This window comes from Varanus komodoensis, unplaced genomic scaffold, assembly GCF_004798865.1.
Source record: "Varanus komodoensis strain SLA01 unplaced genomic scaffold, ASM479886v1 scaffold1, whole genome shotgun sequence".
Classification (NCBI taxonomy): domain Eukaryota; kingdom Metazoa; phylum Chordata; class Lepidosauria; order Squamata; family Varanidae; genus Varanus; species Varanus komodoensis.
In genome coordinates, this window is record NW_025335268.1 from 38,470,482 (window position 1) to 38,495,122 (window position 24,641).

The 24,641-nt window shown below is 43.6% G+C and overlaps 3 protein-coding genes across 5 annotated transcripts in view; 2 read left to right on the forward strand and 1 right to left on the reverse strand.

Moving 5' to 3' along the window:
* The window catches only part of RMND1 (required for meiotic nuclear division 1 homolog), a 36,528-nt gene extending 31,748 nt beyond the window's left edge, over window positions 1–4,780 (forward strand). For both annotated transcript variants that reach the window (XM_044422712.1, XM_044422725.1), the window contains one exon: window positions 3,498–4,780. In XM_044422712.1, coding sequence (XP_044278647.1) covers window positions 3,498–3,530 — 33 coding nt within the window. In that variant the 3' untranslated portion in view covers window positions 3,531–4,780. The remainder of the gene's footprint in view (window positions 1–3,497) is intronic.
* ARMT1 (acidic residue methyltransferase 1) overlaps window positions 1–11,820 on the reverse strand; it is a 57,182-nt gene extending 45,362 nt beyond the window's left edge. The window contains exons 1-2 of one of the 2 annotated variants that reach the window (XM_044422777.1): window positions 11,747–11,820; window positions 8,129–8,204 (exon numbers count right to left, since the gene is read on the reverse strand). The gene's annotated coding sequence lies outside the window, so the exon portion shown is untranslated. Of the gene's footprint in view, window positions 1–8,128; window positions 8,205–11,746 lie in introns of those variants that run through there. The other variant, XM_044422758.1, reaches the window with a different exon arrangement.
* ZBTB2 (zinc finger and BTB domain containing 2) lies at window positions 11,208–23,614 on the forward strand. The gene is made up of 3 exons (XM_044422710.1): window positions 11,208–11,317; window positions 18,852–19,034; window positions 20,258–23,614. The coding sequence occupies exons 2-3, from the start codon at window positions 18,862–18,864 to the stop codon at window positions 21,621–21,623; spliced, it is 1,539 nt and encodes a 512-aa protein (XP_044278645.1). The 5' UTR covers window positions 11,208–11,317; window positions 18,852–18,861; the 3' UTR covers window positions 21,624–23,614.
* Window positions 23,615–24,641: the final 1,027 nt, after the last annotated feature.

Genomic DNA, 24,641 nt, shown 5'->3' on the forward strand with positions numbered 1-24,641 from the left:
TCTATAAGTTACCAATATGTTATCTAGAATATTGGCAAATTCAGTGAAGCATGTCTGGAGAAAGGTTTGCTTTCATTAGACTTGCTACTTCTGGAACAATTTTTAGGAATTTGCAAAATACTTCGTAATGATAGAACATTCTTGAATATTGCAAACACTTCATAAGTGTTACATCAATGATCTCTGCAAGAATGCTGTAAAATAAAGTATCATTACATTAGAAACATAATGTTGAAACTGAACTTAAAAGTTCAGAGTTCATTCTTAGCTGACTTGCTATAACAGAATAGGTTGAACCTATGCAGAAGTGTAAGAACTCAAAATTAGCTTGGCTTTGTTATTCAGGAATACTCTGCACATTTCATGATGAAATTTAGTATGCAGTATTCATGAATATTGAATGCTAATAGTATTTAGAGGATTTTCATTGTGTTCACTTGTCATGGAAGCTACATCTGGTTGACTGAAGAGCTGTAGATTATTGCCTATGAAGTTTTCCATCTAGGAATTTTTTGGTATGTGAAGTAACCCTAAGTTGTACATTCATACTGATATTTTACTACGACACCTTTTTCTGATATTGCTGAGGATGCTTTTCTTTTGTAATTTGGTGGATTTAGAAGAGCCCTTGAATACTTGGGATCTACAGCTGATACTACAAGTCTAGTAGTGGTTATGGTTTGTTTCTTCCAGTCCTGAAATCTCATTTCATAGGTCCTGGAACAGGGACTATAACTGCAAGAGCAAGGAAAAAGCCCCATATCAGCTGCTAAAGGGAGCAGATGGCTATTCCTTTTTGGAGGCAGAGCCTAGACTTGTTCCGTTAGCTCCTGGCCATCCTCTCCCCATCCTATTAGGCTTGCAAAGGCTCTTGTTTGTCTAGGTAGTGCTACTTTATTCTCTTGTTCACCAAGCCTACTTGGTTGAATGAGCAGTAGTAGACTTTTTTCCTTATTCTGACCAGTGGTGGGCAATCTGTGGGCTCCAAGCTATTTTGGTAAACAACTTCTATCAGCCCTAACAGGCATAGTCAATAATGAGCTGTAGCAAAACTGGTAGGCCAAAGCATTTGAAGGAACATGAAGTTCTGTATCCTGCCCTGTTGACACATTTAAAAAACTTAAAGCCCTTTCCAAGTGATCAGCTCAGCCCTCTGGCAAAAATCAGCCTCTCCCTCCCTGAGTAGCCTGCTAGACAAGGAGGGAAGGAAGAAGAGAGCAAAAGGTGTGGCATGAAGAGTGACACAACTGCTGTTTGACTCTGGCCCTGTAACCCCTGCCAGATTACCCTCAAGGAAAAATGGTCCTTGACAGAAAAACAGGATATTTACTCCTGCTTTAGCTGCTGTATTTTTAAAAAATGCTATCTTAGTATATCCATACCTGATGCTAGGATAGGAGGACACCAGTTACAAAGTCTGGAGGGTTGAGATACAACAAAAGAGGGAGGTTAAAACAAAAAAGGGGGAGGGGGTTAAACAGGAAGAAATACATTTTTCTTAATTTGCAGTGAACTAAAAAAAATACAAAAAGTTGCAAGAAAAAGAAAAAAGCCCCTCCAGTGAAAATGCAGGACCTAGGGACCCTCTGCTGCTTCATCTGCCTGGCACAGGATGGCCGAAATCTGTTATGATGCCTGTGATAGGACTGTGACTTAATGCATAATAATAGTTTCTATATTGTTGATTAAACAACAACAACAAGAAATCCCAGGAAGCAATTAGAAAGGTATCATATGCTACCAAATACTTGCAAACAGAATGGTTTTAACCCGGCATCAAAAAGATAACATTAGTGCCAGTTGGATGCCGCTGGGGAAACAACTGGAAGGGGCAACATTAAGAAGGCCCTCTTCTTTGTTACAGTTCTCCAAGCCAGGGGACCCCAGCCCCCAGAATGTGGACCAGTACTGGTCCGTGGCCTGTTAGGAACTGGGCCACACAGCAGGAGCTGAGTGGCAGGTGAATGAGCAAAGCTTCATCTGTATTTGCACCTGCTTCCCAGCGCTAGCATCATTGCTGGGGAGCTGCTGCAAATACAGATTATCATTAGGGCCCTTTTGGATCTTGGGCCTTGAAAGGAGGAGGGAGTGGCAGCAGAGCCAGGTGGCAGGTGGCATGGAGAAGCTGGGAAGGGCACATGTGAGCAGTGAGGGAGCTGGGAAGCATGTAAGGGCTGGGCTGCAGGGCTGGTGGAGGCTCCCATTGATTCTGCATTATGGTCAGTTGTATAACCATTTCTTTATACATTGCAATGTAATAATAATAAAGTGCACAATAAATGTAATGTGCTTTTATAAACCCAAAACCATCTCCCCCCCACACCTTGGAAAAATTGTCTTCTATGAAACCGGTCCCTGGTGCCTAAAAGGGGACCACTGCTCTAAGCTGATCTTACAGGAGGAACCTGAAAGAGGCCCTTGGCTGATGAGCATAGTTCAAGTAGTTCATGCTGGGAGAGCCACTCCATCAGAGATTGAAATCCTGAGTCCTGTAAGTCACTATAGGTCAGAACCAGCACCTTATATTGGACTCAGAAATGTACAAGAAGCCAGTGCAAATGGGCCAGAGTCAGTGTGACATATTTGGACCTACACGATCCAGTCTGACAAATGCATTTTGCAGAAGCTACAGTTTTTGTGTGATCTTCAAAACCTCCCCCACATTAAACACTTTGTAGGAAATTACCCTGGGACACAGAGAACTAATGAAAAGTTACCTTTGTCCAGATAGGGGTGTTCCCTGAGGCCACCTGAGCCTCAAGTAACAAAGATGAGGAGATCCTCCACTCTACATTCAGGAGGAGTACAACCCCTTCCCAAAATAGATTAGGCACCTTCCCTCCTAATAAAGCACCTTATTGTTCTATCTGTCTCTTAGACAGACCAATGTCAGACATTCTGAGGTACAGTATACCCTCGTGAAGTCGTGGTTCAGCATTCGTAGCTTCAGTCTTCCGCGGGTTTTTTCTCTGAGCGAGTCCAAGCTGATCTCCTTGCGGTAAGCCGGTGCCTCACCATGCAGCAGCTTACTCACAAGGAGATAATTTCCTCTGAGTTTGGACTTGCTAGGAGAAAACCATCTCTGCGCACGCTCGCCCCTGCTCCATGTGCACACCCGGCCCGGCCCACGCCTCCCGCCCGCACCACCTTGGCAGCCGGCGCCCATCGCCGGCACCAAATTTGCAGGTTTTCACAATTCGTGGGTGCTTTAGGAATGTAAACCCCACAAATTTCAGGGAACTACTGTAGTTTTCCTTAGAGGGAGCATCAGTTTTTCTACATTCAATCTTAATGGGCAACTTTGAGGGTCTCACTTGGGTTTTTCTCCTAAAGCTTTTCTTTTTTACTTCTGCACAGGTTTCTTAATGATTCTGATACCTGTTTCTCTTGCCCATGGGGTAATTGTTAGGGCTAGGCTCCACAGGCATGAGAGTTCACTTACTGAACACTGGAAATAGAGGGAATAGTAAATCGTGAAATTATTATTTATTTTGCAGGTCTTGTTTGAACTCAGTAGAGTACTTTTCTAATAACTGCACTGAATGCCAAAGAAGTTGAACAAAATTGTGAAGACCTTCACAGCAACCTTCTTTTCTGGATTTCAACTTTATTCTTTACACTTCTGGAAGTTTCCATCACCATTATAATAAATGTATGGATACCTGCTGCTTACAAAATAACTGAAGTCACTGCAATGCAGTAAAGTTTTAATCTGTGATTGTATTCCTAGGAAATTATAATTTATAGTAAATGAATCCTTGTTTAAGAAATTGGTTTTCTAAAGCTGTGTCAAGAGGGGCAATTTCTTATCTGCTATGCCACAAAAATGGGCATATTTTTGCCCAATTATGACATTTCATTCAGCAGAATCAAGTGAAGAATTTCCTATACTGTAACCCATTAAAGTGTGTGTGTAGGGAGGTGGGATGGGGGGAATCTTTAGATAGAAAACTAACAGATCAGGACAGACATAGGCTGAACTTTTTTTTTTTTTAGGATGTTACATTTATGGAATAATTTTTTCAACAGGAAGCAATCCTGTTAGCTGTATAAAGAGGTAACAGTTCAGGAAAAGCATTGTCTGAACATCTGAATATATAAAATTACCCTCAGCTAGCAACAAGCAGACAAAACTTAAGCTCATAAGCAGGTTCAAATTGGAACTGTGTGTATACATTTGTAACTGATGCAGACTTAGGTAATAATGTTTTGAAGATGAAGAGTGCCTGTTTCTTCTAACTTTAAAAAAAGGCCCACAGGTGACTATATTTTCCAGGAAAAAAATTGGAGCAAAGATTCTGAGAGTAGTTGCATCCTTACATTTATCTTGATTAGATATTCCACCCCCAGAAGAGACTGCTTCTCTTAACATTAGCTATTTGATTATCCTTCTCTAAGTCAACTACCTCCAAATTTGACTCAAGATTTAAATTTAACTGAATATAACTGATTTTCTAGTTAGTTAATGTTTAGGTAATTTGGATTGTCCATAAGCTGCTTCTTCACAGAGCAATAGACATATGATCAAAGTAATGTCCATAACTACCTTAGCTCTATTTGAAATCATGCATCAATGATTCTGGGTAAAAGTTATAAAAGTGCAAAAAAATCTGCACGATGTGGTCAAGGTCTGTCAAACTGTTTTGTTGCAGCTACCTGGATATCTCTGGAAACCTGTAAGTAGGGTACAAAAATGAAATCGTTGTCAGTAGCATCTGCTGAATCCAGCTGCAGAGCTTACTTTTAATTATCATGAATAAAAGCTACATTTGTCTAATCATCTAATTGTAATCATCACTATTTATGCACTTTGTGAAGTCTTTAGTATATTGATCGTTAGCATAGGTTTATCAGCTTCACTGGGTGTCAAGTCTTTATTACATAGCTTTCTAATCCATCTGGACTTGTTCTGCCTTTTATTTAATGAAAAGGCTCCTACCATTTTTTCTCACAGAAAGGAACATTTTTGATCATTTTACTTGCTGTTTTGTACTTGCCTAACTCTATCACTTTTTAGATGAGGATGATCCAAATAATATTGTAACACAGCTGGTTTGGGGACACTGTTTTTGACTGTATACCTACAGGGGACTTAACATCTGTTCTTGCTGTCATTTTTCCTCTGTGGTCAAATGACTGATGTCTAAAGGATGTAGTATTAGTATTTTATTATATTTTACTTTGAAATACATTTCAAAGTAGCTTCAGTTTCCATGTATTACACTGATAAAGCAGTAGGTTTGATTGCCCGATTCAGAAGTCTCCTTCATGCACTGGATCAAAGCTTGAGCAAAGCTACACTGACAACCTGTGTTGCCTACCTGGGTACCTAGGTGGGAAACACTTTGAGAAATTTTCTATCTCCAATGCTGAACCATTGCTCCTTTCTACCTCTGCTTGCATGTTTCATTTGATTAAACATATGAAATGGGAGTTTTGTGAAAAACAAACAACCATATCTTAGTTATTGGAAACTTTGACAACAGAATGTATTAACTAGTTATTAGTCCTAAGAGGAGATTACCCATTTCCCAAACCAGTGAGACGGAGGGAAAAAAACTACAAGGCAGGTAGGAACTGTGTTCCAAATACAGGATTACTCTTCTTGAACCTATAGTTTCCTGGTCCAACACCCATTTCACAGAAAGGAAACTGGTAAAGCTCAGACTTAAAAAATGTGACAGAGGAACTGCATACCAGGCAGAGGTGGGGGCTGATCCCTAAATGCCAAATTGGACATTTGTTCCTTCAAGGCACAACATAATACATTTCACATAAACTGGGGCTCAGAAACACACAAACACACCATGCAAGGTACCCATTCAGACCACAAATCCCAAAGAGCTTAACAAAACACACTATACAAAACAAACAAAAACAGCATCTGAGTACAGAAAAACACATATCCTTTCTTCTTCCTCTAACTCACCAGGCATCTCTGTCTAGCCACTCAGGACACTTCTAGCACACTACAAAATGAATTGCTTGGCTACAGTCACTATCATTTTTATTTTCCTGAAAATATATCTGGAATTGCACATGATAAGGAAGGACAGCATTTTATTTTGCCATTATCTTCCCAGTTAATGAAGTATCTTTTAAAACAGAATAAAGGTCAGGACAGACAAGGAGCATAACGGACACCAAAAGAGTGTCATGGTGAGATCCCAAGAGTAGAACATACTGGGCTAGATAAACAAATTTTCAGATTTAATATAAGGTAGCAGCATACACACAGGTAACTCAGTCAACATCACTGATGTGGGGAACTAAATTTCACCAATGCTATTTTTCCATTTCTAAAAATTAAAGTTTATTATAATTCATTAATATGAACAATGTCAGTCAATGAATGCTATAATAATATGCAAGATCAGGAATGTAAAGCTTATTTATTTTCAGATGATTATACTGTTGTATTGCTTTCTACAAAAAACTAAAATAAAACCAAGTATATATCATCCAAGACAAAAGTCAAGTTAAGGGCTCACCTGACCGGCTATACAGATCAAAGACTAAAGCAAAAATATTTTGACTCAGACCAAAAAACTGAAACTGTAATTAAGATCTGTTTCACTTTCAGCAAAAATACAGAGCAGTGTTTCATTTGTTTTCCTGAGCTGAGGAAATCTGAAGTCTTTACAAAAATCCTGCTTAGGGTTTTTGTGTGTGCACACTTTTGGTTAGTAGTCATAACAATGCTTAATCAGAAAAAGCAACATCAGTGGTATGTTGCATTATACTGAAGCCATTAAAGGGAAAACTGGTAAATGTAAATATTGCAGGCAGAAATATACCAGCACAGTAAATCACTGGAAAACATGGTAAATCATACTCTGTTTAAAGCATTGGAAAAACCGTTTTCAGAAGTGTTCATATATTAAGAGAATACATGAATGGTTCTCCTCTTTGTAACTGAGGAAGGCTCTTTCCCACCAGCATTCCAAACTCAGTGCTATTGGAAGGGGCAGGAAATGCTTGGGGGCAAGCAGTTAGCTCATCTATCCTGTCATTCTAGCAATGAGATTCTTAAGCAGTCATTCTGCTGGCCTTCTCAGGTGTACAAGTTCCTGCCCCCTCTTCAAAAACCCAGAGGAAAGATTTTTCCAATGTAGTTCCTGCATCCACATATATTGTTTTGAGAGGTCATCCCTTTATACTTCTCAACAACCCAAAACATATTCATCAACATGCAATTATGCCTTACTTGGTTAGGTGTGTAAACTAGGGTGGCCATGAATCTCAAATACGTAAGAGTGACTTAATGTTGTGAACCACCCAGAAAGCTTAGACTACAGGCAGTATAGTAATGTAATGAATAGTAATAAGGCCCATTCTTGTTTTATACTTTAGAAAACAGACACTCACAAGCCCTAACTTGCTGTCAGCGCCCAGCAAGATGTGTGCATACTTGTACTCAGTGTCTCCAAAACTATTTAACCTAATGAGTTTGCTTACAATTTATAAAGAAGGCAACATATGGCAAAATGACTGAAAACAGAATGACTTGGACAAAGCTGAAGTGCACACAAAAATTGGGATATTTGAAAACATATTGCCCATTTCCTTGGGAAGGTAATGTGGTCACGCATCCCATTACACAGAACCCTCTACTGTGCTTTCAATAAAAACTACAGAAATCAATCAACAATAGGCTTAGTTTCTTTTCAGAAATCTGAAGCACTATTCTATTACTTACATGCACATATGTGACCTTTCAAAAAAAGGTTACTGCAAAATGGACTGGAAACATGCAATTACTGTTCCCTGGCTTTATCAAAAAGCAGTTTTTTCTGTAAAAACAGGCTTGTATTTAATGACCAGAGTCTAAAACTACATGCAATCCTGTGCACGCTTAACTCAAGAATCAAAGTAAAGTGGTGGGGGGCATCTATCTACCTACTTAGTCTACCTATCATATTTAAGACCTACTCAGAAGGTTTACAGATTTCCACTAGACTGAAAAGCTTTCATAAAAAAACCAGACAGATAGAAACAAATTGCTTAACTCCTGTACTCTGTGCATGTTGAGGGCAGCAGCAGGAGCTGCCACTGGTCCAGCCCAGAGGATACAGGGGAAACAATGAAAGCAAGACATGAAGTTACATGGAACAAACATTTCCATTACCTTCACAAGATTTTCTGCTGCACTTTCCAAGCACTTCTGTAGCCAGGTAACCCACCATAAAATCAGCCAGCCAGGTCTGGAAAACGTAACAACTCATTATGGGCAAGAACAACCTTGAAGGAAGCCACAGGTTCTAAAGAGTGGCTTGTTCATGCAAAAATAAGCCATCATGCAGGAAATACAAAGTTCAGAAGACAAAACAACCCTTCACACACCCATTTCTTGGAAAGAAAAAGCCAGCCATGGTCAAAGTGTGATATGCCATCTAAAATCGATTAATGTAATGCATCTGAAAACTTCTTGCAAATTATTGACTGGGATATTACTCTAATGCTAAAAGAGCTTCACTGGGTGCTCGCATGTTTCCAAGCACAGTTCCAGGCTTGGTGCTGATATTCAAAACTCTCTAAATGTGTTGAGACATCAATACCTAAGGGAATGCTTATTCAATACAGAGACCAACTGACATGGGAACTGCCACCCTCTCCTTCAGGTGTCCCATTAGGGGAAGTGAGACAGGTTGCAGCCACAGAGAGAGAACCTTTTTCACTGTGGAACTTCCTATACATGATGCTTGTTTGGGGCTTGCAGGCTATCTTTTTGGTGCCATGCAAAAACCTTTCTGTTCTCCCAAGTTATGCATTACAATTGTTTAAATCCGCTGCCTTTGACTGCTGGTCTTATTTTATTGTTTTCTTTTGATTTTTTTATTGTTGTGAACTGCCCCAGGAACCAACAGGTTGAAAGTCAGTATACAATTAAAAAAATATTGTGAGGATTAATTCTAGTCATCATGGACTTACAGTGGAAGCACAAAGACACTAACACAACCCTATGCATGTGTATTCAGAAATAAGCTTAAGTTGAATGGAACTCATTCCAAACTTAAGTACATAAAAGATTGCAACCACTAGCTATAATTTCATGCACATGAAAGCTCATCTGAATTCAGTTGGGCTTCCAAACAATTATAGAGAAGATTTCAGTGAGAGGAAATCAAGAACATACAGGCTGTAGATAGGGAACAAGCAGCATAAGATGGGCACAAGCTACAAACTGAAACTATATTAGGGACATTAGAATTCTACCTGAGCCTTTAACTATATGAGGCTTCTCCAAGGTGGCTGCCTAATGAGGTACAGGAAGACAGCTCCCATAATTCCTAGCTACTTGGTCAGTGCCCACATGACTGGGGATGGTGGAATCTACAGCTATACATATGTAAAGGAAACCACCTTGGTGAAAGTTGTACTACATATAAAAACATTAAAGTCCAATACATTCAGAGTAAAGAACTTAAACCTCTTCAGATTCATATTTATAATGAAGCCGGTGGAACGAAGCCAGTGCAAAGAATAAACAGGTTTGCAGATCTACTGGTGACACTTCATAACATATTCATTCAAGGGACTCCTTACATTTTTCAACAAAGAAAATATCCCTAATTTAATGCTTTGTAACAATCTACTAGCAGTCAATAAATAAAGTCATAACAAAACCAGTTCATTTTATTTACAACAAAGGTCTATTTGAAAAAATCCAAGAGTGCAAACAGTCCACACAGCTTTGAGCGACTTATTAAAAGGGTTTTACATTTGAACAGACATGCACGTGATTGCATTGTAAGCAAAATATATATAAATTTTGCTTTATCATTAAAATAGGATAATTTTCATACATAAAATAGCAGAGTAAATGCAGATGCTTGAATTTTAACCAAAAAAAAAAAAAAACTTGCATAGCCACAAATAACGAAGCCAAGTACAGAAATAACCTGCCTCAACCTCAACAGGAAATAAGAAGACTAATACAGAGACAGTAATTTAGTAGTATCCAGAATACAAGCTACAAAATATCTTTATGAGATACATCCATTATATCAGCAATCCTATACAAACTTACCAACTCCCACAAATGTGAATGGGATTTTTCTAAGCAAACACATACTGGGATACTGCGATTATTTGAGTAATATTTCTAACATCAGATGCATGGCCTATTATTCAAAACACTTCCAGTAGAAGTGCAGATGACACCACATTTACAGAGTAAGTTTATACTTTTGTGGTATGCCACCCGACTTTTTAAAAAGTCTAGAAAAAAATGATTTTATTGCATTTCTACTATTACAACACTTCTGTTCCGAAAATGATTGCACAAAAGTAATCATTTAGGTCCACAGTTATGTGGCTACCCTTCATCCAAACTTTAGGCACATGAAAACACCAATAACTTCGACAATAGCCAAGTGTTTGTAACTGTAGATTGAATGTGTCCTACCTGTATTACCAACAGTGGCTTGCTACTCAACTTGCAAGTTAATAAAAGTGCTACTGCTTATCTTAAAAAGTGATCCTATTTTCAACTCTTCCCACAATGTAAGGTTTGTTATCATTTACAATCTATCAAAGTGTATTTTAGAAATATGCAAATGTAAATTGGTTAGTTTGCTCCTTTTCAAAAGCCATTAAAATAGTACGATAGATTAGCCTTGAATAGCACTGCTTCCCCTTCTCCCCTCTTCCAACAAGTAGTTCAATATTATTCATGTCCACTCAGAAGCAAGCTTCACTTACTTCAGTGGCAGATACTCACTGGAATTTCTGCACCGGACCGCTGCCTAAGTGTACATAGTTTTTGTTTTGGCCACCTCGTGGCGATTCCCTCCCTCTACCGAAAAGGAAAATACTGAACAGAGAGAAGGGCTGAAGATCACATTCACGCTTCCGTACGCCGGTGTCAATGGATTCTATCCCAAGGAGCCACACACCCGCGGGCCCCGCTCCCTTCTGCGCCCACCGCCGTGGCAGGGAGAGCGCGCGCGAGTGCCGAGCCCCGCCGGTGCGGCCTGCATGCCGCCCGCTGAAGGCGGCGCGCGCAAAGACAGGCAAAGCCAGGCAGGCGAGCGTGCGGGCGGGCGGGGAAGGAGGCGAGGGGGGAGGGGTGGCTCCTGCTGCTGTTGCCGCCACAGCTCTCGTCGCCGCCTCCCCTCCCCCCTCCTCTCTGTCTCTCCCCGGCGGGGGCTCTTCGCTACAGCCTCTCTGCTCCGCTCTCGGTCATGTGACCCTAACGTAACCGGACAGGAAAAGCCTCCGCCGCCGCCGCCGCCGCGCTGACTCCGTTGTTGGCGCGGCTGCTGCTGCTGCTGGGCGCGCGGAGACGGCGGGGGCCTCCGAGAGCGCGAGCCAGGTGAGCGCGGTATGCCCACCCCCTCATTCCCGAGACGGGCAGAGAGGGAGGGAAGGTGTGTGGCGGCGGGAGGCCACGGTGCCTCCCCCCGCCATTGTGCTGGCGGTCGGGCTAGGCCGGGTCGGGTCCCGGAGGAAAGGAAGAGGGCGCCCCGAGCCTCAGAAGGGGCTTCCCGTCTAACCGGCTGGGGCCTAGGGATGGTGGCTGGAAAGGAAGCTGAGGCTGCAGCCCCGGGGAGGTGGGAAGATCGCCGGGTCGGGACTGGAGGGGGAAAGCCACTCTCGCCAGCCCTGGAGGGAGTTGGCCTGATCTGGGCTCGGCTCGGTTCGCTCCTTAACGCCTGCCCGCCCGCCCTCGCGCCGGGTTTCCGTCCCTCCCTTCCTCGCACTCGCCAAGCTGCGTCGCGGCCTTTTCCCTTTTTTCTCTCACCAGCGGCAGCAACAGCCCGGCCTAGGAGGAAGGGGGAGGGGCGGGCGCTGAGGCAGCCGCGCGGAGCGGGAAAGGGAGGGGAGAGAGGGAAGGGGGGGTTGATGGTGGGCGGCTCCGTCTGCGTCTCCTCAGCAGCCTAGGCGGCCCTGGCGACAGCGGCGGATCCCGTCTCTCGCGCGCCTTAGGCGCCTCAGCTTACTCGCTCGCGCTGGTTACGTCGCCTCGCGCCGCCGTCCGTCCTGCGTACGCCACGCCCCCTCCGTGCATTGCGTGTGCGCGCACGTGGCGGCCCCGCGTCACCTGCGGAGGGAAGGGGGCGGGGCCGAGCGCAGGCTGCGAGAGGCGGCGGCGGCGGCGGAGGCGGAGGCGCGCGGCGGCTCTCATCGCCTGCCCTCCCCGGCGCGTAGGCAGCCAATAGGAAGCGCCGCTGTCGCAGACACAGCGTGATTCACCACGGGAAGCGGGGGACGAGGGCGAAGGGAAGATTCCAGTCCTCCACCGCTATTGGCTGCTGTTGCTCTCCGCTCGTCTCGCTGGCGCCGATGAGCGCGTCGCGCCTGCTGGGATCCTCGGGCGAGCACGTCTCCTGCAGCTCGCTCGCCCGCCCTTGCGCGCCGCTTCGGGAAGCCGCTGTTCCTCGGCTCCGCCGGCAGCCGTCCCAGTCTCTTCCTCCCGGCCAGCTTGCAGTCAGGCTCCGCCGCATTTGACCCTTTTATTCGATCTTCTACAGTTGTACCTATTCTCTTGGCAACACCTGTAGAATGGAAAATACAGGCACACTCAGTCACATTGACCTTCAGCTTTTATTTTATGCCCAAATAACAAGGATCTTGAAGGAAAAACAGGGTTGATTCACAATTCCATTACAGGGGGACACGTGGCTTTACAGAATCGCCAGATTTTCCGAGTCTCAGTCAACTAAAAACATCAGGGGAGGGGAGCAGTCAGCTAAATATTTTCCCTGCCCTGTGTCATCCCCAGTGGGAGAATGTATGGTATAGGAAGTGGGTGTCATCCAGCGGCCACCACCCACATCAGTTAAGTTTTCCAGGTTTAAGTAAACTCCATCGGGAAGTAGACTTTATGAAAGTAATCTTCAATGAAACCCAGTCGTTCGTACAGGAATCCAAGCTTAATCTGAGAATACAACCACCACAGGAGGTCCCATTGTTTGGCACTTTTCCCAACCTCACTAAACTCTTAATTCCAGTTAGCTTTCTTTATCCCTTCTGCCCATCTCTCTTGTGATCTTTCTCCTCTGCATCATCTAGCCACAGTCTGGTCAGGGCAGGGCAATCACAAAACCTCTTCCAAACTTGAGCTCCAGCCCACTTAGGGGGTGCAATCCTACTGCAGTGCCAGACAACCCCTGAACTGAGGTGGGGTGTGATCATCTTTGCAGAGTAGGAGGAGCACCAAAGCTGATACATGCAGGCTTTTTTGCTGATCCAGAGCTAGTGTTTTGGGAACAACCAGAGAGCATCTCCTGCCTCCCTTTGTCCACTCACTGGAATGCCTTCTTTTCCCCCTCTCCAAAGTTGCATTCCTGACCTCAGAGGACAGCCAGTATGGGTCATTTCTTCTTGGCTGCCAGTGGGGGAGGGGGTATGAAGGCTGGAGCCCTGATTTTCAGCTTCAGTGTTGGGCCACTGTCTCCAGCCTTGGAGCTGGGGATCTAGATTGTCATGTGGAGCCTGAAATGCTGCCTATGTGTCATGGGTTTGCTTCACAGGTCACTTAAAACCTGACAAAGCAGAGGACATCCTTATTGAAGCAGCTGTCCTGAAGAATGGGCTTTCTGCACAAGGCCACCCATGTCCTAGAGCCAATTACCCACAACATGCGTCCCCAAACTACGGCCTGCGGGACGGATCCGGCCCACCATGGCCATCCATCCGGTCTGCGCTGCTGTTCGCTGCCCGCACGCATGCTTGCTGGGCGGGCGGGGAGGTGGTGGCTCGCTTGCTCGGAGATGATCTCTGAGTGAGCAAGCCGCCGTTGCCTGCCTCCTGTACATGCGCGCTTGCCGCTGCCTCGCAGTGCGGGGTGGGGAGGTGGTGGCTTGCTCTCTTGGAGATGGTTTTGGACTCACTGGGAGATCTCCAAGCGAGCGAGCCGCCGCCACCCGATTCCGCCTCGCACGTACCCAACGGCACCTCACGGGCCCTTGCCCCCAGGCACCCCCACCTCACCGGCCTGCAAAGGTTACTGCAGCCTTCCAACTGGCCCCCTATTGAAAAAGTTTGAGGACCGCTGACCCACAGTATCTGTGACTCTTTTGTACTATTTCTCCTTTCTCACAAATATAAATTCATAGATCTTTGATGATTTTTATTAACCAAATTAAGAGTTGTAAGGGTTGATCCTATACAGTTTAGCAGTTTAGACAGAAAAAAGGTTAGCAGCTTCCAGCATACTGCAAATTAAGGGTCTTTTCTCTCTAAATTTGCATAGGATTCTGCTCTTAAAGTAGTCTTCTTTTCATCATACTTGAATATGTGTTTCCTTTCTCTTACAAGAAAAAGCATGATTGAAGCATTTATTTTGATAAAATGTGTTACTCCCACCAAGGGCCAGATAAGCATTGCATCTAAAAAGCAGGTTTGTGTCAGAATAGGAGTCCCTCTACGTACAGGTGTTTGCATCCATGTAAGGTTACACAAGATTGCAGGTTTTTGTCCCTGCTCAGAAAAAGTTAGCTGCTTCCCCCATTAGTTATTTTTTACACGTGCTTTTGGTCTGAACAGTAGCACACGTGCATGCACAAACAGCTTTTCTCAAGTTCAGCCAAGTGTGCAGAAAGTGAGGAGGGGTAGGTTGCCCCAGCGCCCCACAAGACGGAAGGTCTTTAGCATATGGTTTCATATTACTAAGTTAATGGAACAACAAGGTTCTGCCTGTTTTATATACTACATTTAAGAGCAAAGCCATCATGAGCATGCCATATGAATGAACTGGAAGACATTTTAATTTTGCAATAGACATCTGAATGAGTGAAAAAACTCATTCAGACTTCCAGATTTTTTCCATTCCAAAAATCTGTTTCTTCCACAGTCAGAAGCCAAAACAATTCTGGACCTACATGGAACACTAGACAGGTTTGAGTTCAGTTGCATTGTTTCTCAAATTTTTTTCTGCATGGAGTTTTCTCCATATTATTAGTTAATTTTGTTTTATTTTCATACCACCCAATAGCTGAAGCTCTTCAGATAGTTTACAACAGTTCTTAAAACAATATAATAAAATACCATAAATGTTTCCAAATACAAAATCAGGCACCAGTTTAACACATCCACAGCCTCACCTGATGCTAAAAAGTGTCAGCAGCATACTGATGACAATGCAGTCCAAAACTCTTGATAACACGCCCTCAGCTGTTTCATGTAGCTGTTAACCTGGAGGACAAAACAGACCACTTAGGAACCTCTGGAGAATCCAGGGAGTTGCAAACATTTCCCCAAGCATCACCTTCTGGAGTCGGCTATTCAAGGTAGGAGTGGCACCACTGCAACACTCACTCCCAATTCAAAGTGTCACCCTGGAGTGATACCATGGTTGATGGTACTGAAAGCCTCCAAGAGATCTAGGAATATCCACAGCCTCCCCCCCCCCCCCCCCCCGCTAAGGTCTTCATGGAGGGCCCCCAGTATTGTTTCCATGCCTGTCTGAAATGGATCCAGGCAATCCATCTCATCAAAGGGCACCTGGATCTGGTTGGCTGCCACCCACAAAACAACCTTCCTTGGGAAAGAAACATTAGAAATTAGCCTAAAATTACTAAGATCTTCCAAGTCGAGAGGATTTCCTCAGCTTTGGTCTTACTGTCAGCTTTGTCAGGTGTCATGGGACCACTGCGCCCCCTTGCAGGGAGGCATTGTCCCTTTCTGTTGTTCCCTTTTTGCTGACTTTTATAAGCCAGGAGGGGAAGGATCCAGTACAGAAGCGACTGTACAAACCTGCCCAAGCATTTAGTCGACATGTTTGAGCTGCATACTAACTGGAACTTATCCAACAGAACAGGACCAGGCTGTGCTCTGGGTACCTCACTTGATTCAGCAGATGCAAGTCTTGGCAGACTCAAGAGATCATATCCTGGAAGTGCCCAGCAAGTGAAGTAGAGTGAGCCTAAGACGTCCTTGGGGCCGGCATGTAGTAGACCCTTAAAAGCTCTACTGGGCAGCAACTCGAAGACTGAATAGAGGCGGTGAGAGATTGTTTCTTTGCTGCCCTCACTGCCCCTAAAAATGCCTGGCTGTGGGCACATGCAAGAGTTTGAGCCAGTGTGGTGTGGTGGATAAGAGTTCTAGTCCCTGCCTGGCCGTGGAGCCATCTGAGTGACTCTGGGCAAGTCACAAACACTCATCCCAACCGACCTCACAAGGTGGTGGTTGTGGGATAAGACTGAGAACAGGAGGAGAAGTATGTAAGCCGCTTTGAGTTTGTTGTAAGCAAAAAGCAGGATATAAATCAAATAAATAAATAAATAAATAAATAAAATGTGGTTGCACCCACTAGCTGTTTTTCTCCATCAGCACTCAGCCTGCCTTCTTTCATTGCTCTTGGATATACCATGGAGCTGTGAGAACCCAGCAAGAGAGAGCAGAGCGCTCAGGAGTGATTGTGCCTGTGTTCTTCAGCCAGGGTTTTTGCAGGAGCACCAACTAAATAACCCCCCCACCCCCACCCCGAGCCATCTGAAAATCACCCAGACACATTAGCCTCTGGGAAGTGGACCATCTTAATAGGTGCCTGCCTTACAGAGGGGGAAAGATGTCATCAGTCTAAATTTCAGCAAGTGGTGATCTGGCTATGGCAAAGGGACTTAGATCCAAGTCTCACACCCGCAGAGCACCACCCCCATATTCAGCTGAAAAAAACAGGACTAGATTGTGCCCTCCTACACCTTGTAGCGAGTAGGCCAGGCACTCGCTCTTTGCTGACTCTCCAAGGCCTGCATTATCAGGTTCTGAAGAAGACACAAAGCAGGAGGCGATGAGGCAGGGCGGGGGGGGGGGAAGGAACCTTGGGGCCTCCATCAAGGTAGCGGCCCAAAGTTTCCCAGGACAACTGTGATAGCAGACATGTTTTGGAAGTGAAGGGGGCGGGGGGTGGGGGTCCCAGGACAGGAAGGAGAGCCGTTGCCTTGCCTGGTTCCTGACCCCTTGAAGAGGCACCTGGAGAGACAGGCTACGCAGTCAAAGGGCTTGTGCAGGCCTCACCATGCAGCGTTACTGAAATGGAAGCCTTTGGGAGAAGTTTCCAGGTTGGCATTAACACTCTTTACATGAGCAGAGGTATATTCAGTTTGCTGGAGTGCACGTAAGAGTTGCATTGTCCCGTTGGCTGTGAAGTACCAAAACAGATCCGCCCTGTCAAAGAAGGGAAGGGTCCGGCTCACAACACACACGTTGCAATGACGACATGTTGGGACAGTGCCATGGTTGTCATGGAGGTGCCCCCCGCCTAAATGTTGAAATTCCCCAGAACCAACAGCCTGTGGGATCCCAACATCACATACAATATGTCCTCCGTCAGCTCAGGCAGGGTCACTGATTGGTTGGGGTGGGCAGAATCTCCATTTTTTGTACTAATAAATCACTGAGGTTTTGGAAGCAATCTGGTGCGTGTTGCTATTCTCATATGTACAATAATGAGACTCTGATCCTTCATCTTTCACCTTTACCCAAGCCTCCCCCAACACGGTGATCTTCAGTTAGTTTGCACTGCAACTCCCATCATTCCAGGCCATTGCCCATGTGGTCTGAAGCTGATGGGTGCTAACATACGTAATGTCTGTGCGCCACCACATTGCTGTGCAGAGTCAGATGGGAAATCTATTCCCAGAGTTTCCCTCAGGTGAACTGAAGTGCCGCTGTGTGTCGGGCAGTGTGGTTAGGTGCTGTGTCCTGCAGGTCCACAGCCTCTCTTTCTCCACTTCTTGGCACATCTTCAACACACCTCTGTTTTGTGCTTGCTCATGTCTTTGAGGTGGCCAGCAATCGAATCCCAGAGTCAGATCTCTCCTTCTGAGGGTGCACCGCTCTCTCCAAACTCAGAAGTGGAACTCTGCCCTCTCTGACTCTCCCTGCAACACCCTCCCAGGACTCGGTGGTGCATTCAGTATTGTAACAAAGGGGTTTTGTGACAATTTCTTCTCAGAGTTATAGTCATCATAATGTTTACAGATACTGCGATAATTCCTAGTTTCCATGGAAAGGATTGAAGATATTCCTTTTGCATTTCATTAAAATTGGTTATTCTAGCCAATGAATTAACCTTTGTACTTTTGAGTGAATTTATCATAGGTATGGTATACACACCTGGTCCCAATTGTTTTATATCCTAGTATTCCAGGTCTGTAACTTTGGAACAGCAGTGAACTCAGAAGCCAGGTGTATTTTTCAAATGAAAAAAGTTACATGCTAAACAGGGGAGGAGAGAGCACACACTGTTTGCTTCAGTCCTGATTCACTTTCCCATGCTGGCAAACACTCTTGCATGGGCTTGTGATGTCACTGGGAATCACTAGTGGGTCAGATTCTGACAAACAGCGCTCAGAAAATGCAAAGTATTTCTATGGGCACTTAGGCCTAGTCATTTGGATATATTTTAGGGATTCCTGCATTTGTTTTAAAGATCCTGATCTTTCATACAATTCTACAATTATATTTGGGACTTTGCAAATAATAATCATAATCATAATCATAATCATAATAATACTTCATTCTGTAAATGTTTCACTCACTCTCCACTTTTTCATTATTGTCTGGGTTCTGTTTTGCACACATCTGTTTTCTGATCCAAGACTCAGTTTTCCTTGCATCTACTGCAGGGGTGGGGAACCTGTGGCACTCCAGATGTTACAGTACCACAGTTTCCAAATCACTGATCATGTAGGTTGGGGCTGATTAGAGCCTAAGAGCATCTGAAGTACCCCATCCAATGATGGCTTGGAGCAAATCAACCTCTTGGCACTATCTAAAGTCTGTAGACATGACCTGTTACTGCCTGAGGATCACATGCTCTACAGAGTGTTACTATGTTGTGCTGTGGCCAAGTTATCTTTAAGGACATCTGTCTTCATCAAGCTTATTTGATTTTACAGATTTTAAAAGATGGATTTGGCCAACCATGGTCTTATTCTTCTGCAGCAGCTCAACGCTCAGAGGGAGTTTGGTTTTCTATGTGACTGCACTGTTGCTATTGGTGATGTCTACTTCAAGGCACACAAATCTGTCCTTGCCGCTTTTTCCAACTACTTCAAGATGTTGTTTGTTCATCAAAGCAGGTAATAACAAATTATTCAGCTGTTAAAAAGGGAAAGATATACAGTTTGTTGAGTAAAGTGAACTGAAGGAATTATTGAGCATTAAGGCAGCCTGATGTGACTTGCTCTGTGTATCATAGTAAGTCATCTTTAGCTCAGTCCACAAGTCAGTTCAGCCAATTATCATTAAGATTTGGAGGACTTCATTGCTATCTAGTTGGTGGATCCGATTCAGTGAGTACTATCCTGAAGTTATTTACCTGGGAATAAATTAGCATCCTCTCACAGCATGCAACCTAACTGATAGGTGCTTGCACTGAAACCTGACAATCACACAGATGTAAAATTCAACACCCTTGCGAATGTGCCATCTCCAGTCCTGGCAGTAACTGTCAGAAGCATGCAATTCCAGACCATGTTTCCTTTCTGCTGTTCCATTTTTGCAGCTGGAAGCACTAAACTTTGCATGAAAGCACATGCCATTTTTTGTTAGCCTTTGAAGAGAGGAAAGATTGAACTTCTGATACAATTCTCAGTATCTGGCTTGTAAAGGAGAGTCATTAAGCATGGTGCATCTTACATTTTAAATCTACTCTCTTCTCAAGGTTTTCTTTGTCAATGAATAAACCATATGGAAAGTGCCGAACTCCTGTTGTTCAGTATAGCTTGGAGAGTATTAAAGGGTAAAGAGGATACCATAATCAAGTAAACTTTATTTGTGAGGTTGGAGCATGTGAGCCCAACCTAATATCATCACAGCCAACAGCCAAGGGTTCAAATGGCAAGTACATACAGCTTAGTTGTCCAAATGCAGGAGATCTGTGGCTTTAGTCTGATGCATGAGGATCTGTATTATACTACGAGTGAATATATACAGTTGTGGTCCCTGTGGTTTTCTTAGCTGTTTGCTGTAAGTTTCTTCCTTTGAAACTGATTTTACAGGAATTAACTGTTATGCGTTGCCTAAAATTCAGATACAAACAGAAATGACTGCTATTTTTCCAGAGCAAAAGCAACATTTAATCCATTTTTAAATAAAAATCAATAACAGTTACTTAAATATTTACATTTGCAGCACTGTCCTATGCATCTTTGTGAAAAACTAAGTCAGTGACGTCAATGGGACTTATTCCTTAGTAACTATGGATAGGAATGCAGCCTTGTATTCTTAAATTATTGTAATTCTGCAGTAGTATGCTATTGTTTAGCAGTGTTCTTAAATACTGTTTTACCATTTGTTTCAGTGAATGTGTGCGTTTGAAGGCAACTGATATACAGCCAGATATTTTCAGCTATCTTCTGCATTTGATGTACACTGGAAAGATGGCTCCTCAGCTCATTGATCCTGTTCGACTGGAGCAAGGGATAAAGTTTCTGCACGCATACCCTCTAATTCAAGAGGCTAGCCTTGCCAGTCAAGGAAATTTTGCACATCCGGAGCAAGTTTTTCCACTGGCATCTTCCTTATATGGCATTCAGATTGCAGACCACCAGACAAGAAATCCCACGAAGTCAGCCACGGCTGCTGACAAACCTTCTCGAGAACCAAGGCCACAGCCACCAAGAGTAAACCAAGAACAGGTGCATGAAGCCTCCCAGCTGTCACAGTTGCCACCACCAACTCTGCCACAAGTGCCCCAGTCAAACATGACTGCTTCTGACCCACTGCAGTCTTCGCTGTCTCCAGAACTGGTTTCAGCTGCTTCGCATCCTTCTCCTCCGGGTGATGAAACCAACATGGAAGCCTCTTCCTCAGACGATCAGCCTGCTTCTCTCACAATAGCACATGTTAAGCCAAGCATTATGAAGAAGAATGGAAGCTTCCCCAAGTACTATGCTTGTCACCTCTGTGGTCGACGATTCAATTTACGAAGTAGTTTGCGTGAACATCTCCAGATTCACACAGGAGTGCCATTCACATCCAGCCATCATGGAGAAAGTAGCCTCCCCCTGTCTCTTTGTAATAATGCAGCTGAAAAAGATGCTATGGAAGTGCCTGAGGCTGGAATGATCAGTGATAGTGAGCTGCAGCAGATCTCAGATTCACCAATAATCGATGGACAACAGCAGGCGGAAACACCACCGCCCTCTGACATTGCTGACATAGACAACTTGGAACAGGCAGATCAAGAAAGGGAAGTTAAACGGCGGAAGTACGAATGTTCCATTTGTGGACGGAAATTCATTCAGAAAAGCCACTGGAGAGAGCACATGTACATACATACTGGCAAACCTTTCAAGTGCAGCACCTGCGACAAAAGTTTCTGCAGGGCCAATCAAGCTGCAAGACATGTATGTCTAAACCAAAGCATGGACACATACACTATGGTGGACAAGCAGACTCTGGAGCTTTGTACTTTTGAAGAAGGCAACCAAATGGACAATATGTTGGTACCGACCAACAAACCTTATAAATGCAACTTGTGTGACAAAACGTTCTCCACACCTAATGAAGTTGTCAAGCATTCGTGCCAAAGTCAAAACTCTGTCTTTAATCTAGAAGAGGATAGATCCATTTTGCTAGGTGGTGGGGATGCTGAAACCACAGAGAGTGACCACTCTGTCTTAGACTCTATCAAAAAAGAACAAGAAGCAGTGTTGTTAGACTGATTGTGAAACTTGTATCATTTTTTTACAAAAACAAAAAAGCTAAAAAAATGTTTTACTCAGTTTCATTAAGCCTATCCTTCTGCCCTCCCTCTCAGCCATAACTACACTGACATGAACAGAAGTCTGGCTGTCCCTTTTCCCAACAAAAATATAAAATTAATAAAGGGTATGAATAGTGCTAAAAATGCATCTGTAGCCGACTCTGAGGGAGCAATCCTGTGGTCTCTGGTTGGTATTTGTGGGTCTGTAGGGTAGTTCGGATTCCCAGATGAGAGGCTGGAGACCTTGGAGGAGGGCATCTAAAATCTGAGCCCCTCCCTTTGCAGCTGGTGCAGAAAAAACATGCCGACTGACCACCAAGGTTGGGAACTCAACTTCAGAGAGCAGAAGGGGGCATTTTGGTGGGAGCGGAGGAGAATTGAGAAGCTGGATCCTGTCCCTAGCTTGTGCCAGCCTCCTTCCCTTTCCTTCCAAAACACTGTCGCTAGAAAGTCCATCTAGCTTTTTTCTTTTGCTAAGAGTCTGCCTAGCAAAAAAAAAAAAAAACACCATGCAGGGTGGGAGAACAGGGAGGAGAGTCTCCAAGTTCAGGGGCTCATAATCATCAAGGGCACAACCCAGAGGATTGCACCCTAACTATGTTTTAAGTCAGTTTCAACATATACTTGAATGCATTAGGATGCAGGATGAGAAAAAGGAACAAACAAATGTTTTTTGAAGTACAATTATTTCCCCACCTATCAAATTACCTTTTCGAGGAGGAGGAGTTGAGGATAAAGAAATCTCATAGTTATGTATCTCATGACCTGTGTCTGTCATTTTACAAAGGCTGAACGATTCCCTTAATGAACCAGGGATATTTTTTAATCCACAACATTTTTGTCAAGTGTTTCTTTTCAGGTAACTTCATTGGCATAAATGTCCATTCAAAGCATGTATTAACTAAGGCTGTGATCCCAGGCACACTGCCTTGGTAGTCAAACCCATTGGCAACAGCAGGGCTTTAACTTCCAAGCAAATGTGTTTAGGATCAGATTTTACTAAAATATCAGTAATAATGTGATGGCAATCGTTTTATATGGATAAAGATGTGTGTGCGCACACACACATGTGCGTCAGGTAAATGCAGGTAAACGTACATATGCACCCTTCTCAAACAAACTGGTTTCCAGTTTTAAATAATTGAAGCATTTTTAATGTCAGACAAAATCATTCTTTTTACAAGTAAATTAAATTCATCCTGCGTGTATGCATTTTTATCCTTCTGAATGGAAACGGATGATGCATACTGTCAGCCAAAACAGGGAGGAAATCAAGAGTTAAGAATAATTGTACATATTGAGCCCTGTGTTATACATGTGGGATAACAGATGTGAGCCTTTCTAGAGACAGAGAAAGAAGAAAAACACTTTGGCTTTTTTATCAAACTATTAATCTGAGTTTATCTAATTAACACGTAGGAATTAAGGAAAAGGGAGTCTGGTCTTAAATACTATTTAACTACTAGCATCCTCTTGTAATATAGCAGAAGGGAGAAGAATGATGAGAATATATCATGGTTGGTCTTCAAGTAATAGTGCAACATTGAGTGGGAAGCTGTATGTTCTTTATGTTCCATTACCTTAGCTCCAGTCAGGCAAAGTATGCAAAAATAAGGGGGACACATTGTACATTCAGTTTTTGCCCTGGACAGTACTGTCTGCAAATTTAAAATCAAGAAGCTGATTTTTATCTTTCTTTTAAATATATAAATATCTGAGTATTCACAAGTAATATTAAAAAAAGAATAATTTGTACTGGTGAGAAAGTTTCAGTAAAGAAGTATCTCACCAGAAATGCAGGCAGTGTTTTGATGGGGGAGAGAGGCAGATAAGAGCTCTGCTCTTGTATACATGTTTTATTTGAGTATCATCCTTTTTTGTGTCTAGTTATGTTCTCCAGTTTGTAAGTTTTTATACATTATTTCACAGAATAAAAATGATATAAAATGAGATGTGATTTTTGTCAAGTCAGAGGTGAATGAATGCAACTTGGTCACGTGCAGCACTGCAAGCTCTGCGCAAGTCTTGGTGTTGGACTAAAGACTCCCACCAGGCACCAAAAGGCATCTTGAACTAGTAGAGGCAGGTCATTCTGTGCTGAAGCCAGACTAGCTATTGATGCTGGGAAGAGGGAAGGCACTGCCTAATGAGCAGTCCTACTATAGGACTGCTGTTGGCCTCATGAGCCCTGTTAGGTCTGTATCTTCTCTCGCTGCCACACCCACTGTGATAACAGGCATAGCAAACATACCTGTTGGGACACACGTCTCTCCTCACATCAGATCAACCACATGAGTGGATAGGATCGGACTGTAAGTTGTCATTTTAACAAGTTTAAAGGGCTAGAAAGTGGTCTTCCAGATGTTGTAGAACTCCAGTTGCAGTAACTCCAACCAGTGCAGAGAATGGTCAAGGGCAATAGGACCTGTAGTTATTCACCACGATTTATTTATTCCTTGATAAGGTTCATATAACCCACCTTTCAGCCATACCTCAGAGTTGTACAATGACCCACACTCAGTCTGTACGTGTTACGTTGTCTGAACCCAGTTACTGAGGATCAAGTGAAAATCTAACTTGATGTGGAGGCAGGTAAGAACCTAAGCTAGCTTTGGTGCTTTCTTTGCTATGGCGCAAACCTTGGTTAATACATGCTGATGGCAGGCAGAATGTGAGACAGTGCAAAATGATTTGCTCTAATATGTAGCCTTCCCCAGCACAGTGCCTCTAGCTTTTTCAGACTGCAGTCCCCGGCATACATAACTATTAGCCATGCTGACTGGAGCTGATGGGAGATGATACCCAAAACATGTGAAAGACACAGGTGATGGAAAGCTGCATTGTGGAATGCCACTGTATTTAATTTCAACTTACCCATTTACTGGAGAAAACAGCTTTTCTTTGAAAGTAAACATGTTGAAACTGGAGCAACATCAGTATCACCTTTGCAGTACAGTATTTCACCTAGTACCGTAGC